The sequence below is a fragment of the Gopherus evgoodei genome, chromosome 4 (assembly GCF_007399415.2).
Source record: "Gopherus evgoodei ecotype Sinaloan lineage chromosome 4, rGopEvg1_v1.p, whole genome shotgun sequence".
Taxonomy (NCBI): domain Eukaryota; kingdom Metazoa; phylum Chordata; order Testudines; family Testudinidae; genus Gopherus; species Gopherus evgoodei.
Window position 1 is genome coordinate 147,239,186 of NC_044325.1, and position 18,681 is coordinate 147,257,866.

General features: G+C 48.8%; 1 protein-coding gene across 1 annotated transcript in view; it reads left to right on the forward strand.

The window, feature by feature from the left end:
- Positions 1–3,326: 3,326 nt before the first annotated feature.
- WNT2B (Wnt family member 2B) overlaps positions 3,327–18,681 on the forward strand; it is a 45,059-nt gene continuing 29,704 nt past the window's right edge. The window contains exon 1 of the mRNA XM_030561728.1: positions 3,327–3,715. Within this exon, the coding sequence (XP_030417588.1) occupies positions 3,534–3,715 (182 nt within the window). The 5' untranslated portion in view covers positions 3,327–3,533. The remainder of the gene's footprint in view (positions 3,716–18,681) is intronic.

Below are 18,681 nucleotides of genomic sequence, written 5' to 3' on the forward strand. Positions count from 1 at the left end.
GGGGAATTCTCCCTCTATGATTTTGTTACAAGGTGGAGTGTGGTCAGGCTACTCTGAAAGGAGGTGATGCTGGAGGAACTGCAAACCATAGGGACTCTCCATGAAATTCTTTCCATTAAAAAAAGAAAGCCAAATTGCCCGGATCCTGATCCCTGCACAGGAAAGCAGAGGAGATCAACCCCAAAGTGTTCAAAAATCATAAGTCAGACCCCCAAGCTCTCAGCTCAGGCAGGCAGTTCACACAAATGTGCAGAGACTATTTTCTCTGTTCATTGTTTTCCTGCCCACTGATTCCTCTCCACAGTTCTCACCCTGCAGTGACACCTGCTGGGTGAGCCCAACTAACATAACAGATCCTAGGCACCGACATGGATGCATTAGCCACAGTGAAAAAACAAATTCTGCAGGCTCAGGCCCTTACTCCGATGAGTAGTTCTACAGTCTTCTAGGGGATTACTCAGGTGAGTAAGGGCCTTGAGGGATCAGGACCTGAGCTAGAAGCCAAGCGTCTGCTGGCAATACAAGTGTTTAAGTTACCTTAAGCATTAGTCAGTAATAAGTGCTGCAATCATAGTGGATTTCAGCACAAGAACAGTCTGTGCTCCCCTCAGCTCCTGATTTCTGTTGGCCTGCTTCTGCCTCATAGCCACTGCAGGGATATCGGAGCCCCAGGGGCATAGAGCAGTCCTGCTGTGCCTGACCCCATTGTAGGAACACAGGGCTGGCCAGACTGTGTTCCTACACAGCCCTGGCCCAGGGAGGCCAGCATCCTGCCTAGGAAAGTGGCAGCACAAGGTACTTCAGAGGAAGGCTGTCCGAACCCTGCTGTAGCAATACACACTGGGCAAAGGTCCCAGTGATTTCAGTGGGTGTGCACCACTTGCATTAAGAGATATTAGACACCCGGTTAATATTTCTGACTGAGCTACCACTCAGGGGGCTTGCCACTTAAGGCAATAGGAAGTATTTTAACATGAAAGTTCTATTCACTGCCTTTCTCAGTGTCTTAACAATCAGGTCAATTATTTGCATTACTGTAGCCTGTGCAAGGTTCCTTGCCGCTGGGTACTTCCCAGATGGACAGCAGTGCCCTCAAGAACTTACGCACACACTTCAGGAGAGATGGGAAGTGACTTGCCCCAGGTCATACAGGACATCAGGGTCAGAGCCATGAAGACAGCCCATGTTTCCAGAGTCCCAGTCCAGTGATCTAGCCATTAGGTTATGCTGCCTCCTCAAATACATCGATTTAATAGTGCTTTGTCCAAAGCAGCAAATTTAACCAAGCAGGGGTGGGAGAGAATCTGAAATTGTAAAACATGTCTATGCAGCATAGAAACCTGGCCTGGGGTGAACTCCTCGTTTTACAGCCTAAAAAGGGCAACTAAATCTCACACTTCAGGGCATCATCTTCTCCTCAGCAAGGTTAGGAAGGATTTCTCCTATCATAAAGGGGTCACTCTGTCCACAGCAACTGGCTATTTCTGCTACAATGAGCAGCCCTGCTTAAACCAATCAAGCTTGTCAGCTAAGACCCTGACCCTGCCAACACTTATGCACATGCTTAACTTTAAGCCTGTGAGCAGTTCCAGTGAAGTCAATGAGATTTAAGGCAGGCCCTTCAGTGTTTACAGGATTGGGGCCAAATGCTTAACTCCCTGCAAGGATTAATTGGTTAATGTTTGCAAAGAGCTGCTTTGAAGATGAAAGGCACGGGAACAGAGTGTGACACATTTTTATTACTCTCGAGCTGGGAGTCAGGAAACAAGTTATCAGAGGAGATTATAAAGATACACTGAACCCCAGAATTTTTGCCTGAAACCATTCTGAGAAATCAAACACCAGGGTTGCTACAACCATCCCAATGGCCAAGGCCTCAGAGCAAACTGTCCCTCTCCCATAGACATTCTTCTCTGAGAACTTGAAAGAAAATCCTAAAAAGCCAAAGGCTAACTGGATTTTTTTTCTCTCTCCCAGCCAATATGCTCAGAGTCTCCCTCGCTCTCCCTGTCCACGTGAAACCAACAACTGGAGCTACCTGCGCACACATGTCCTCTTCGGTTCTGAGCAGAGCCAGGATTGGTACAAAAACAGGACAGACTGGAAGCCACCTGATATCCCCCTGTAGAGAAGCCAGCATTTGTAACTGCTTTTGCTACAGGTTGGAATAAACGCTTTGGGACGTTAACCGAGATCTGCAAGATGCAAGTGATTTGGGGGTGAAGGTGAGACGCCTTAAAGGAGCCTAATTGTCAGAGTCGCACAGACTGAGCTCCCTAAATCACTCGTCACTGTTGGGAATCTGGGCATTGCTGGTTAGTGAATTGGCACACGCGGGGGAGTTCGCAGAACCATCCCGCAGCCCGCAGCTGGTCTGCTCCGGTTTCTCTTGCCCTCCAGATCGGCCAGGTAGCGGGGGTTTGTCTATACCTGGGCAGTAGCGCCGCTGGGCCCGGGGGAAATCACAGTCACCCGTATCTGACCGTCTCCACAGGGAAGCATTACAACAAGCCTGTCTCTATAGGCGTGCGGGCTCAGTGTGTTGGCTTCGGGAGGCCAAATGAGCAGGAAGGCGAGTGAGTGGCTGGAAGTCCTGTCCCGCGAGTGGGGTGGGGACCCCACGGCCCGCAGGGGGGTCACTGGCCCGAGGAAAGGCTGCTCCGCCGGGGCTGAGCTTTCAGCAGTAACCCCGCTCCGGGAAGTGGTGGCTTGTTGGAAGTCAGGGTCCCTCATGAACAAACAATCCCGCCGGTGCCCCCTAGGCGCACTGCCCGCAATGCTCGGGGCAGGGCGCGCACGGTGCCCCGGGACAGGCCCAGGAAGGGCTGGGGGTTCCGTCCCAAGGAAATCCTCCTGCTCCGCTCCCAGCCCCTGCTCGCTCACCCCCGCCGGGGAAGGGAAAGCGGTGCCCACCCCGGAGTCGGCCGCTCCCCGAGGCACTCGGAGCTCTTGCCGGGCAGCAGGCGGGCTGGTGCCTAGGGGAAGGGGGCCCGGGACCCGCAGTCTGCAGGGGGTGGCCAAGGGGCCCCTGGGGAGAGGGGAGCGCAGGGCCGGCTCCAGCCCAGCCGTGTCCCCGCGCCGCTGACTCTGCCCAATGAGCGCCCGGAGCGCACAGGAGCTGTCAATATTTCTAGGCTGCCCCCACGCCCGCAGCTCCAGTGTGTCCTCCGCCCCCGCGCCAGGAGCTCCATGGAAGCGGCCCCTTTCCTGCTCGGGAGTGAGCTGTCCCGGCCCGCGCTGGGGACTTAGCCCTGCGGGAGGTGCCCGCCAGCGGGCGGCGCGTCCCCAAGCCAGCCGGTGCGCCCGGGCGCATGGAGCAGGTCTCCTGCCCTCCGCTGCCTCCCGCTGCCCACGCAGCCGCGCGAGCCGTGGAGAGCGGGACCTGCCAAGCCGCGCTCGGCCCCACGGACGAGGCGGAGCCTGGCTGCCCCTGGAGGAGTGAGGGGGGGGCGGCACCGTCCCGCGCCCCGAGGGAAGCTGGATAAAACTTGCCCCTGTTCTTTCTCCGTCTCGAGAGCCACCCTGGGGAAGCGATGCTGAGCTTAAGCCGAGGGGAAGGTGCTGTTAGGATCCCCTTGGCTCCCCGGGCCCCTGGCTGCAGCCAGCTCCCGCGGACAGCGGCCCTCGCCGAGGGCACGAATGCCAGCTCCCGGCTCTGCTTCGCGGTGGTGTTGGTGCTGCTGACGCTCACGCCCGGAGTGGACTCCTCCTGGTGGTAAGTGATGGGGGGGGGGGCTTGGGGGAGCTGGAGCCCGCAACCCCTCGGGGCCAGGCCCCGCCGCAGCTCCAGCAGGCTGGCTCGGGAGCGCTCCGGTTCGTCCCCCTGACCGGACAGGGGCGCAGCCCCGGGAACCGAAGGTGCGAACGGGCTCCTGCCAGGTGCCAGCTGCTGCCTCCGGGCGCGGGCCGGGCTGGTCCCCGGGCTTTCCACGCTGGGGGGGGGGTGGTTCCGCGGAGCTGCGCGCCGGGCGCAGCAAGGGTGGGAACGGCCGAGGGAGAACAGGGCTTGAGCTGGGAGAAGTTACTGCCTTGCTGCCCCCCCCCCCCCCAAGCCGGGTTTGTAAGTAGCCGGGGGCGATTTCTCTTGGGCCAAAGCTCCCCCGCCGCTAACCCCAGAGCGAGCGGCCCGCGAGAGGAGGGGGTCCCGTCCCCGCCAGGCCGGATCCCTGCTAGGGACAGGAGCTCCCGGGAGCTTCAAGCCCGCCGAAGGCAGCGTGACACTCCGTGAAGCCAGAGCTGCTCGGCCCTAGGACCCCCGGGATCCCGGCCCGGGGGGCTGGTGCCTTGCGCCCCTTCCCCTCGCGTTAGCTCCGCTCGCCCCGCCTGCTCCCAGCCCCAAGGCTCCCAGCAGAGGCGCTGGGTTCAGGATCCGCAGCGACCCTGCCCCCTAGAAAAACTGCCCTGGTGAAAGCCCCCCTCTGCCGGGGCGGGGCGGGGCGAGATACCGCAGGCTGACTGCTGGGTTTGCCAATTTGTTGATACCGTCTCGTGGCGAAAGCAAGAGTTTACGCTTGTCATTGTTAATGCAGCTGTGGAATAAACAGGGCTTTAGCCTCCTACTCACACGCGAGTGGTAATTTAAGGGTGTTTTTGTTTTTCATACTTTGGAATTAAACAAAAAGCTCCTTGAATGACTAAGGCCGACAGTCCGCTGGAGCTAACAAGGCGCTGGGTCAACGCTGCCGCTCGTTCGTTAGCTTGAGAGCCTGGTAGTACCAGCTGCGATCTAGAGCGTGGGGCTTTTTTAAAACGTAGAAAACCCCTTTATTTCAAATACGACTCTTGGATTGAACTTCCAACGTGTAAAAATTGTCAGCCCCGCTGCCCCTTCAGGCACGTATTAAGCTCGATTTACATGGAAGAGGGGCCAAGAACATAGTTCAGCCTCGTGTAAACTGCATGTTCAGCCCGAGAACAAGGCGCTTGCAAAGGTTCGCTCTGTGCTGACGCGCTAGGAAATCATCTCACCCCCCCTCTCGTTATCCGGATAGAACCAAAACGAATTGAACAAAATAACCGACTCGAGCCTCTCGGAAAGCTCAAACCCAGCAAAGATACCGAGAAACCCGCACGATTATACTCAGGCAAGGAGTCTGGCGGACATTTGGCTGAGTAAAAACCGCAGGATCGGGCCCAGAGCTGGGAGAGGATTGACGCATGAAAACAGGTCCTGTTTCCCGACGAGAAGCTCTCCACACCAAAATGACAGCGCCCCGTCCAGCCCTGCCAACGCTTCATTACCCAGGCTAGCAATAGGCCTGCGTTCATATCTATGTTTCAACCTCCACAGCTCTGGGAGGAACCCCCCCCCCTCAGAAACACTGGCGTGAGCTGGGTTTTAATCAATATAGACATGAGGGCGCAGAGCCTCAGTTCTCTCTTCGGATACTGTAGATTACCCAATCTCTCCCCCCCCCCCCACACACACACAAAAAACCCTCCCTGATTTCTCCTGTCCTGTGACAGATGTTCACTGGCTGCATCTAGTGCAGATCAGGGAAAGGGGGCTTACGGTTTTCCTCCTTTATGGTGCCACACATTAAGAAAAAGGAGAAAGCAGTTAACTAAATGTTTGCTTTAGTTTTGCTACACATCCAAACCGCGGACAGAAATAGAAAACAATTGGGGGAGGGGGTGTCCGACTTCCACAGCCAAATACTCAACCTGGGTACAGGAGAGTAAGTCATTGCTGAATTCCCAGCGGGCAATATAATAAACAGAGGCGAGTCACCAAAGCTAGTGTCCCCTGGAGAATGCTCACCTGTGGGCTTTAAGGATTGGAGCTTTCTGATCATCCTAGGGAAGATTAAAACTCTGCCTCGGATACAGATCTATAGGGCTTCAGTATCTCTCTGCTATTCAAAACACCGCCTTTCAAGTTCAGCTTCAAGGAAGAGCCTAGCCAGAAGCAGATCAAACCGAGTTTTCCCTTCAGAAGCCCCCTTTGTGGAGCTCTTGTCAGGTTTTGCTGATATCAAGCTTAGTTGAACTCCAGGGAATGTCTGTTCTTCATCTCATCAATTTCCTTAAAAATCGGGGATTGAAGCCCCTTGCTTAGGATAACGGTATTAGGAGCTGATCGGGAGCGGTTGTGAAAACAGTGGGAGCCAGGACTTGTTCAGCTCCTCTAGGATCACACCATTAGCCAGCAAACTTCAATGAGCTGTCTCAGGTTTTGCTAATCCCGGCTCCAAGAAAAAAGGCTTGAAATATTGGGAATGCAACGGACCTAACCTTGGGTCTGACAGGTGGCTCGTATTAAGAATCAGAGCGTGTTAGGAAGGGCTTGCTATGCGTTTTTGAGTTGCCAGAAAGAAACAGATTTTTTTTTAAAAAAAGGCATTTGCTCATGTAGCAAAGTGAAGAGAACATGGCATCGTGGCTTTTCCTACTGCAGCTCTTGGCAGATTCTCTGCTCCCATGGAGAAAGGTAGGGAAATTCCTTATTGTTCTCACTGGTAGGGGCTAGGAGGAGATCTCTTGAAAATCTGGCCCCAGGTATATTTTATGGGTTTGTAATGACCCCTCACACCCAGTGCCTCAGCATCTGCAGATTCTCTAACCTGAGATGAAACCGTCTAAAAATTGCATTTCAACCATAAAGTCCCCTCCCTGCCCCCAAAGCATTTGAAAGTATTTTTGGCCAACATGCACTGTTTGCAAAACCTCTTAGCTCAGACAAAAAATAATCCATTGAAGCAGCAAAAAAGATGCCCATGTCAAGGAAATTGGAAGAACAATTTAATCCACTACATTTTTGGGCTGGGCTTTTCAAAGGAACCCAAGGGATTTAGGCACCCACTAATTTTCAAAGGGTCCTTTGAAGATTGCAGCTTTAATCCTGCTCTTAATGAGCTGTCAGTCACTGCACTAGAGGTTAGATTTTATACCATGAGACAGAAATGGAATGCCACACACTTACACACTGCTATTCGTAAGTCATAGTGCCAGAATGGCTCTGGGATAATTCAAATATCCAAGAAAATAAACTAACAGAGGAGCTTTGCTATTTCATAGTTGACTTGCTCCTGATGATTCCTTATTGAAATAGGTAAGCCTGTCAATCATCTCCATGACAACTCAAGTATGATGTCAGAGAGAACTCTTGCAGGGACAAGGTAACAGGAGCCATTCAGCCTTCTAGTACTAGTCTCACTTGTTAGTTCTCTCGGAAATAAGTGGAGGAGACAGAGCAAGAGTGACCAGGGAAATGGAGAATGTGAGGTTTTCCAGAAGGCACTAGTGGCTCTAACATTACAGTGGTACTAAGACTGCATCACTGGCTGCTGCTTCTCAGGTTCAGGGAAGCTGTCAGGGCAGTCCATCCTGCAAAGGGCCCTAACCCATCCTGGATTTGGTTACCCAGCGGTAGCAAAGCCAGAAAGTGGGAGTGAAAGAACCAAACCTGACAGTGAAGAGGAACTTGTCTTCTCACCCTGCTTAATTCATACTCTGCCTCAGTAGCTTCTTGGTGGCAGATACCCTTCAAGTGCTCTCCAGCCAGGAAGATGGTTGAGGTGATGACAATTGCATTCTCATTGGCATAATCTCAGAGACCACTTCCATAGTGGTACCCCACTGGCTGCTGGACTGCTTCAGCAACTAGTAAGAGGGGAGAGGGCCAAGGATGGTGTGCATTCAGCTCATAGCCCAGAGTTTGGTAAAGAAGAAGTAGTGGTGACAGACAAGTGAAATGTGTGAACTATAGCGCCCAATACAATGGGGCTCTGGCCGCTAGTGTAATACAAATAGATGAACAATAATGCTGTTCTCAGCAATACCCAGAGGTGGATTTGTACATTCAGCCTGTGTGGAACTGAAATGGTTGGGGCAGCAAATGTGCATCACTGGCCATGAGTATCAGGTTGATACAGGCACTGGTCTGGGACCATAGCTAGCTACCTATGGTGTCTGCCCCCAGCTTCAGGGCAGGCAAGAACAGAGTAACATCCCCTCGGAATGTGAGGTTACTGATACATGAGGAGCTGAGGAAGGAAAAGCCTCAGGGACTAGGAGAGAGGCTGGAATATTTCAGCTCCTTACCAAGGAAGAGGGAGAAGGGAAGGCTGGTTAAGGACTGTGTATTTAGGGGAAAAGGGCTGGAAGAGAGCCCTCCATGGGCCAGCTAACTGCATTTGGAGTAAGGAGTCATGAGTACTGGCTAGTCCCAGCTGAAGTGCTTCCTATTTTATTAACTGAGCTGGTAGGAAAAGGCCATTTATTTTTCACAGGAAGTTTTGAAAGACTTGTTCCCCATTTCTTCCTGCCCCCCTCCAAAAAAAATCCTGCAACTTTTCCAATCAAAAACTATTTACTTTAAGTTTTCCTCTAGCTGCCTCCCCTACTTCTTCCTTTTTGCAACTGTCAGAGGAGGAAAAAAGGCAAAGAAACAGGGAGAAATAAAATGACCCATTTTTCTTAGGTTTATGATGAACACTGATATTGCAAAGGGAACCAATATTTTCTATAGAAGTTTTCATTAAAGAAAGGCTATTTTCTGTTTAAAAACATTTGATGGATATGTTTGACCAGCTCAAATCTTTAGATTTTAGTAAGGTTTCTAGGTTCTGTGCAAACATACCAGAAGATGCAGATCATGCCAGTCAGAGCTCACTCTACCATTCCTGCTCTCACAATATAATCCTGTCTCCACTCTGCTGGTTAGAAAATGTTTGATCAGGGGATTTCTACCCCTCCTCCTCTCTCTCTGTAAATGTGATGACATTTTGATCACAAGGATATGGGGAACAGGGATTGAGATGTGATCAGTGCTGGGGATCTGATAAATCTTACAGTAACTCCAACTCATCTGGAGACAGCAGATGTCTGACAGTGTCTAATGAGAACGTGGCAAGAGTATGACCCGTTTTGGATGAACAAAGCTAACTTCCCCTGCGCTGAGTTACAGGCTATTCTGCAGCATGGACTTTTACTTCTGCTTATAGATCCATAGATAGTAAGGGCCAAATGGACCATTAGTCTGATCACCTGCATAACAGGTCAGAAGTTCACCCAGATCCCTGCAGTGGAGGGAATTATTCTTCCCTGGAAGGAGTCCCTGATCCAAACCCTCTGAGCTTCAGTCAAACTCAGATTCAGACCGGCTTCCAGACTTGGGCTGACCCCGGCATGAGGCCCCAGAAATCCCAGCACCTGCATGGCTACACAGGTCTGATCTGAGTACAGCATTGTCATTGGATGCTCTCAGGCAGCAGGGGTAACTCAGGAACCCACATCCAGGTGCCCAGACCTAGGTAAACTCTGCAGTGAAGGGATACCCATAGCAGCTAGAGCCCTGAATGCTGCACCCTTGGAAGCTATAGATTTAGATGCAGGTCTAGCCTTTGTGCCCAGACTCCCTTCCCTCCCTCCTCTCTTGCTACACTGAAGAGGGTGGGGGGGAAGAAGAGAGAATATCCCAACATTTTCAATCAGAACAAGGTGTGGCCATAGTTGGTATTTATATAGCACTTTATAGAAAGTGAGAAAATACTGTACCTTCTCCCAAGAGCTTACAGTCTGTTAGATATTAGTGTTACTGGCCTGCTGCTCTCCTGACAGTCCCAGTTCTGGGACTAGAGATTTCCTGGCTCCTGTTCTAACAATTCAGCACCTTCTACCACCACTAAATTCACATTAAAAATATTTTAAAAAGGTGGACATTTACTGCAGTCACTCAGAAACTAGGAATTCTCAGGGATTCCCAGGAGATAGCAGGTGTGGACCCTTCATCTTAGTGACAGGTAACAGCTAAGTTCTGTCTAACCAGCTTCTTACAGGCACGCCCCCCCCCCCATCACCATGGTATCTGATCATCTCTCACCATCTACAATTCAAGGTCTCTCCCTCTTTCCAGCTGATAGGAGTAAATACTTCATTAGATTTAGGAGCATGTTTAGCATGTGTTCTGGGGAAGCTGCATCTAGCTCTTATGAAAGAGCATCTCCCATGCTCTCAAGATGCCCCTCTTGGCTGGCAGTTTTTGTTCTGGCAGAACATAGCTCTAGGGATGGGTTTTGCGGAACCGGAAATGGCTTTCAGGTGATAAAACCCTGCGTGGGTATTGGCACTAACTCCACGCTGGCTGGGGGAAAGAATTCTGTTACACAACATTGAGGTTTCGACATTAGTTTTTGTTCCACACTGGAATACAAACAAAACTTTTCAGATGTTTTTGCAACACAGTTATGTGAAAAAGGGCTGATTTGGGTCTGAAAAGCTCAGGTGTTCACAGTTCAGGTCTCTGGTCAGATGTGACCAGGGAGCCCTGGACCTCAGATATTCCTGATGAAAACTTTGTGGAAACCATTGTATGTCCTTGAAATATTTCAGCATATTTAGATGAAATGACTCCTCACAGAAAGTGTTCTGGCCAGCTTTTCTTTGAATGTTATCTTCCTCGTGATCTAGATATGTTGGCAAGCACATCTTTTTTGCCATTGCTATTACAGTAAATACTCCTGGTGATGCATCATTCATTATTTTTATTATTGCCAAATCCCTTTAGGGATTGGCCCACAATAAACTTGTGCCTTAGAGGAAATGCATCTCATTTTCCCAGTCAACTTTTAAAGAAGTTTAACTGAAGGAACTGGGTCAGTTCAGCCAACAGTGCGTGGAAAGGAAATATCAACCAAATGCTTCACCTAAACAGCAAATTCTGGATTTTTTTCAGTGACATCAGGCAGGCCCACATTGCTTCACCAAAGCTCCAGGAATTGGCAGACCTTGCTAGTTGAAAATAATGTGTTTGTTTAAAGCCTGTAGCTCTGAATATTTGTTATTTACACTACCACAGAAGCTCAAGTTCAAATTATGACATGGGCTCACTCGGCATTCTCAAAGAGCTGTGAAAGTTTGTGGTGCCATCACATCTGGGTTTGTGTTACTCAGTGCAGTTCAAGCATCAGAGTATATTGTGTTAACTAGCAACAGCAAGAAGAATGGAAGTCACATATCACAGCACATATGTAGAACGCCTCTAAACCGTAAAGTGTTACTCAGCAACACAATACCAGCTGATCACTAAAATTGAAAAAGGAGCACAGAGGAAAAAAATCTCTAAGTCACATTTGCACATGAGCTCATGCTGGTCATATACAAAATGACTCCAGACCTGGGGAAGTCCAGTTGTCCCCAGTCTCTACTCTGGGATACAGCCCACCTCACAAAGCCTTACTCCAGTACTTAATCCTATACACAATACTAGGACTATTGTATGAAGGAGAAGATCAGGCCCCACAATGGGCCTCAAATTTCTTTCGAAAGATTTGGGGCAGATTAAACAAATGTTGCTTGTCAATATAAACTATGCAATAAACAAACGTGGTGCAAGTAACTTAGTAGAGTTTACTCGCTGTTGAGAGCTTGGTTACTGGAGTGTGGAAAGTCATTTTAAAATAAAGGTTTGGTTAAAGAAGAATGTACACAAACATGTGCCCCCTTCTCCCTCAGACACCCAACCCTCACACGCATGCCCTAGCCCCCTATAAACTCAGAGCCACACAATCCTCCTTAGCTAACTTGTTTAATGCTAACCACAATCCTTGGAAACTACAAATATTTAATTTCGTCTGGCACCAGAACAGATGTGAGGCATCAAACTCCTTAGAGATACAACAAGCAAGCTCATTCCCTGGCTCAGAAGCTCATGGGATACTTGGGGCCACTTGGGTTCCTTTAAAACCACAGACACAGTAAGGAAGATCCTGTGCTAACACCGATCATATTCGCATTGGGATTGTGTTTAAATCCCCATGAAGATGCATCCCAAAGATCATTACTGGGGCAAACTGGCAGTACCCAAGACAGGAGGTCAAGTCATTGGCACAAAGTCAATCTTAAAATTGACTTAGTCAGTGTAGCCCTCTAGCGAGGATGTATTCGAGGGTTCCCTCTACGCTGATTGGCAAAGGATCTGTCACAGCCCCACCCAAACAACTTTGGCCCACACAGTAGCAGTTTATGCTTTTAGCTTGGAGGTGCCAGGTTCAAATCCCAGTGCATCTGCCAAGATGGCAGCTGTCACAGCAGCTTTCTACATAGCTCTGCCTTGGGCACAAAGTGCTGTGGTTTACTTCTCTCTTCCACAACACTTGCTGCAAAGTACAGAGCCATTCTTTTCTACCTACTCTCATTCCCCATGGCTGAGTAGGGGAAGGAGGATGCGAAGGGCAGGTTCCCAGGAAATGGACTCTCCGGATAAACACACACTGCTGCTGAATGATAGTAATTGGGAGTCACAAACCATCAGATTTATGCTGAAGTGCTCTAATGCTAGCTATCCAACAGTCGCCTCTTTCAAAAACGTGTTAGTTTTTGCTGGTGGTGGTTTTTAAATCAAACTCAGCTAAAAATGAACTCTGGCCTGTGGAGTCCTTCCAGTGTGTGTTGGTAGGAACCTATTGCAACAGATGGGTTCTTTCAGTCATTGCACACAATAATCTGGTCTAATTGTATTTCTTGGTTCAGTCTTCAGAAAAACTTTTACCTAGATGGTATTTCACTGAAGAAAATGGAGGGGGAACTCATCTGTTGCTCTTACACATCTACTAGCTATTATTAATGAAGCACTGCTGCAGTGCTTCAAGGCCCTAACTGAGATCAGGACTCTGTGCTAGGCTCTGTCCAGACACAGGGAAAGGTCTCTGCCCTGACAAGTTTACAATCCAAATACACAAGACAGAGGATGGGAGAACTATTATCCTCATTTTGCAGATGGGAAACTGAGGCAGAAATACTAGGTGATTTGTCCAAGGTCACACAAGGAGGCTGTGGCAGAGCCAGGAATCCAACCCAGATTTAAGTCCCAGCCCAGTGCTGGAACCACAGATCATCCTCTCAGAGCTACCAAAGGCCTTTATCTGAGCTCTTGAGCAGTGTAAACACTGTAGTGGCTAGGAACTCACAAGTCCTGGCTTCTAGCATTGGTTCATTGTATAAGCTTGATGCAGGTACTCAGCACTTCAGAAAAATCAGGTTCCTCCATGTATTCGCTTCCTATTTATCAAATAGGGGAGTGATACTTATCCACCTTCCGGCCTGGACAGAGCTAGGTTTCCATTCCATACTGCTTTCTAAGACCTTTGTGTCTTCTCTTCAGTACAAGAATATTCATTGGCCCAACACTCGGGAGACCTGGCTTCTATTTTCTAGCTTAGCCATTGGCCTGCTGTGACAAATCCCTTCACCTCTGTGCCCATCTCATCTCTGTGCCTCTTTGGAGATGACATTATCTCTTACTAAGAGTTTGTACAGCACCAAGCACAGAGCCCCAGGCTCATTTGGGGTTCCAGGTACCACAGCAGTACTCCCACATAACCAACATGGGATGTCACTATGCCATTGGCCAGTTCTTGGGGGCAGGCTCTGGTTCTTCAGATCCAGAGGAGATCAGTAGTTTCTAGACACTTGTTAATGAAACAATTCTCTGTAGTAACCACATTTTGATACCACAGACATTAGGACTGTGAGGTCATGGAGTGGGAGGTTTGATCAGGAATCAGTCACAGGGCTGGGGGGAAATGTAGAAAAAAAATTTTAAACAGTGACCAGAGAATAAAGAATGGAAAAAAAAAACCACACAAATTAAATAGGGTTGGGAGATTTAACAGCATAATGCTGTGCAGTGAGACCAGCATTTTCAATATACAGAGCAGTGGCTCTAAGGAAATTAGGGCTGTTAATCATTCCAAGGTGTTAACAATTTTAACAGGCCAGGATGGCTCTACTCCCAGTACAGCTTAATAAAATATTAAGGATTTATAACAACAAAGTAATATCTTGCACATATATAGCACCTTGAGGTCAGCCAGCTGATCATACTAGTCCCTTCTGGCCTTGGGCTCCATGAATTAATCCTAAAGTGTGTTGTGGTCAGTTAGGAATTCTGTACCCACAGTAGCCAGGGCAAGGAAAGGAAGAGAACACAGTATCCATGTGAAACCAGCTCAGGAACAGACATCCTGTTAGGAATTTGCCCCCTGCTTTTGCAAAAAACCACCATGGGCTCTTTAGCAACCAAAAGTGACCGGGATCTCCATTTTACATCTCACCTAACAGGCTTCTTCCGTTTCCTGGTGTCCTCTAGCACCACACCGATGCACTGGTTCAATAATGATCCAATGGGAAGAGCCCCACCTAATGAATCACCGGCACCCACTTCCTGGAGCGGAGAGCACCATCCTGAGCCATGGGTTTAGTGCACAGGAGAATTGGCCCTCCAAGTCTATGATTCTCTGTGATAAGTTGCAAGAGTCTGTGGCACACTGAAAATGGAAACCACAGGGATAGCATGAAATAAATGGAATATTAAACTAGTTAGTGCAAATGCCACTGTGCTCAGCATCTTGCTCATGTTTAAATTAAGTGGATGCAGAGCCTCAGAACCTTGCTGCAGGTTCATCTAACTGCGGCACATGTGGGAACACTGGGTATCAAAGCAGCTGAGAACTAAGGGGGATTGTGGGGGCAGGGGGAGGGCTGGAAAAGTCAGAGATACAGAGGTTTCCCCTCCACACCAGCAAATCTTCTCCAGCCCAGACCAGCACCACCTGAAGTGATGCCCAGTGGCAGCTTTGGGGTCTGCTATATGAAGTGAGTTCATGGCCCTAGACCACTTCCTATGGCCTGATTCTGCAAGGTACAGGGTGCCCTCTAAGGGGGGGTCCAGAGCCCTTCACTCCAGTGGGTACTGTAGGTGCTTGCACTCCCCCCTCAGAAGGCAGAATGCCCCCCTCACAAAAACTATCGTAACACTGCCAGGCTTGGAGAAGAGGTAGAGAATGAGAAAATCTGGAAGCTAGGTACACAGCTGTCAAGACTTTGGAGGCTTCAGGATCAGCCTATCACTTATGGATTTTTGTGGCCTACTTCAAGGTCTTTGTGTGCTGTGCTGAGGGCCTGAGACCCCAGTCTCTTCCCTCCACAGAAGAGATCACAGCAGGGCAAAGCTTCCCTGCTCCTGCACTTACTCCTTGCCAGAGACAGCACTGTGCTGTCCCTTCCAGAACAGAATCTTAGAACACGCCCTTGTACATTGTCCCATCTACAGCTGGCAGCAGCCCATGTGCCAGAGATCAGAATTAAACCTTTAAAGAATCCAGCACTGATCCATTTGCCCAGCAGCTAAAACAGACATCCTGTGCTCACAAGTCATGTTTGACTGAGGTTATAACTCAATTGAAGAGGTTCTGATGGCACCACTTGCTTAGCTGCAGAGGGATTACATGCTTAGCATTTCTTCCAAATGATGCTAGGCCTACTAGCCTGAGTAATAATAGGTGGGAGCGTGAAATATTACAGGCATCCAACAGCCAGAGGAGGGATTGAATGGGAAAAAGTGTCTGATGCATGGGCCAAGAACAGTGGATTGGTCACTTAAAGCCTTGTTAATCTGAGCCTGAACACTGCTCTGCAGAGAGCCACAGGACAAGGCTGCCAGCATTTCTTTGCTTGATCCAGTCTATCTGCAGCTGCCAAAGCCGCTGCTTGTGACTAGGTGGTGACTATACTGAAGGGGTACGAGGGAATCCAGAGCTTCCAAACTGTCTTAAGGGAGGGTAGGAAAGTTGAGTGCCAGGTACTTCAGTGTGAAGGCACCACCCACTCCGTCATTCTGTGTTGGAGCTTTCAGAAAACATCTTAAAAGCCCAGTTTGCCCTAAGAGCCTACTCCAAAAGGAGTCAATCGAAAGTCTCCTACAGACTTAAGCAGGCTTTGGATCAGCTCCGACATGGATATTTTAGGAGTTACTCTGCTTTCCTTGGTCAGAATATCCCCTCCTGACTCTGCCCTGCAGTGCACACTGTACACCCTGAGTTGTGTTCAATTTGGGTGGTAGTGGATAGTCTGCAAGATGCCTTAGTAGCCTTTGGGATGACAGAAGCTGCAGGAAGAGCAAATATTATCCTGGCATCAGTTTGCAGTCACGACCTCTCCATGCATTACAGAGAACTAGAGCTAACACCTCCTGCCTTGGCTTTGTCCAGGCCAGAGCTGGCAGCCTGTGCACCCTGTGTGTCTGAGCTGAAGGCAGTGGATCTAAGGCCCCCTTGCCTATAGTCAGAGGTGTTTAAAAGCCAGTTCAGTTTTACGAGTGCAAATCCATGTGGACACCCTTAATTTGATTTAAATCTTATCATGTTTAAGTAATTTAAAACAAGTTAAATCGGTTCAAAAACAGCACCTTACATTGAACTGGTGCAACCCTGAATGCAATAATGCTGGTTGGAAAATGGAATTACCTTCCCAGGGCAAATCCTGACCCTTCAAAATTTTGACATTTATTGTGAAACAAACTGCAAAAATATTATGATTTGGAAATACTGAAAAATGTTGAAACATTTGAGATAAACATGTTTCACTTCAGTAATGTCAAAGTGTTATGTAAAATGCATTCATAATATTAAATGAATATTTATCATACAAGTCTCTGTAAAACAGACATTAGCAAAATAAAGTTAGAGCCAAAATGATTCCTTTCAACTTTCTCCCATCTAAAATCAAAGACATCAACACACTCCCACAAAATGTTTCAATTTGACAAAAATGCACTTCCCCACCCCCACCCCAGTGGAAACCTGTGCTATTGAGCATTAGGCTGTGTATATCCTAAAGCCAGTCAGAGATGTTCCTATTATTCTAGCTCTCAGCTCTCATCAGATCACTACCAGAGCCCTGAATAATGACCTTGACTGTTGCAAGGTCAGTAGCAGGGAGGCCTGGACAGTTTCTGTGCAGGCTCAGAGCACATGGCTTGTGTTAGAGAAGGAGAATCTCCAATATTCCAGAGGACCAGTAGTGTCATGTTGGTATTCTAGCAGTGATTCAATCCCCACACCAAACTAGGAAGAGGAAACACTTCCTTTAAAACTAGCAGCCTGTCCCAGAAACATGACCGTTTTGATTTCGTTAAAGCCCTTTACAAGTGCCATAAAGAGCCCAAGCATTTCCAGAAAAACAGAAGTTTCCCCTTGATGTGTCAAGGGACAAAATTATTTTCAGACAGTGAGATGCTCTGCTTTGCTGATGGGCAGCGATGGACGGAGCCCATGCAGGGCTGTTCAGTCAGAATTTTATACTCCTCACCAGAGCACCTAAGCACCTTCCAGCAGTACATTACACCTGGTGCCTAACATCTGTCACATTGTTCTCTCCAAGGGGAGAAGCATGTACTGTAGAGTGTCTTGCTCTGGTAGGGGGTGTCTTATTTATATCCACACATCTGTTGCTGTGTTTGTTAGCAAAGGGAAGGTGAAAGAAATGCACCAATACACTTGGAGTGCTGAGGTCTGCGATAGCCCTGAGCTCCTGGAGGAGTTTTATTCCCCAGCCTGGGACCAGACCACAAGAAGTTGTGTTTCACAGTGAAAAGTTTTTCCCTTGTTGCGAGTTCCATGGTTCCAGAGGAGTGTAGTCAATGACTATGGGCTTTGTCCCAGAGCTTTAGATAGAAAAGACTATCTCCTGGGCCCAGGCCATGGAGCATTTTGAAGACAAAGACCAAACTTTGAACTTGATCCAATATTCCTTCTGAAGGCAGGGCAGAGAGCAGAGGATAGGTGTGATGTGCTCATGGAAGTTTGTCCTGTGGCACCCTTTAGACTAACAGACATATTGGAGCATGAGCTTTCGTGGATGTACATGCATCTGAGGAAGTGGGTATTCACCCACGAAAGCTCATGCTCCAAAACGTCTGTTAGTCTATAAGGTGCCACAGGACTCTGCTGCTTTTACAGATCCAGACTAACACGGCTACCCCTCTGATACATGGAAGTTTGTGTTGCTGAGGAGACAAGACCACGTTCTGTACTAACTGGAGTTTCCTATATGCCAAAGGCCTCATGCCCATGTACACCATTGCTGTAATCCAGCCAAGAGATAACAAAAGGCCAGAATAACTGAGGCCAGTTCAGCTTCTGCTAGGATGGGGTGGAGCTTCCTAACCAGAGATGGTTGAAAGCGCTGCTCATGGATGCTGCTATGCAAGAGCTCAGCGTCACTGAGGAATTTAGAAGTCCTCCCAGACTAGACTGAATTGGCCATTGGGGAAGAGAGAATTGACCTTTACCCAGACCATTGGGGCTGGGGTTATCTGTGGGAAAATTGTGTCCCAGTTTAGGTTTTTGGGTTTGTTTGTTTTTTACACGACACACAAATTAACAAAATTAAATTGAGTTCCTTTTTGTTGGAGAGGGTTTGTTTCACTTGCAACGAGCCCTGTGCTCCCAGGCTTGAGCTGCAGCAGGCACAGAGTCTGCCGACCATTGCTACAAGCAGCTTTCAGCGTGGCCCTAGTGCTAAGAGTGGTATTTTGGGAGTAGATTTGATTTTTAAACAGCAAAAGCTGGGACATCCTCTGGGTTATGTCTAAGCTGAGAATAAGCTGAATTCCCCCTTCTCCCTTGGCAGCTCACCCCTCTCCTGACCCTTTGAGTGGCCCCCATCCCCTATGGAACCCAGGCAATAGCCCCTGCCTTGCAGACTTGAGTCTGTGCCTCATCCCCCAAGCAGATCCCCCTCATCACCACACCAGAGCTGGACTCCTCTGAAGCTGCACACTGGTGCTATAAATACACAAGTGCAGTAGCACCTGCTTTCCTCCAAGGGAGCCTTCAGACAGACAAATAACGGAGGCGCTTTCCTAGGGAGCAGTAGGACCTGCAGATCTAATTAGGAGCA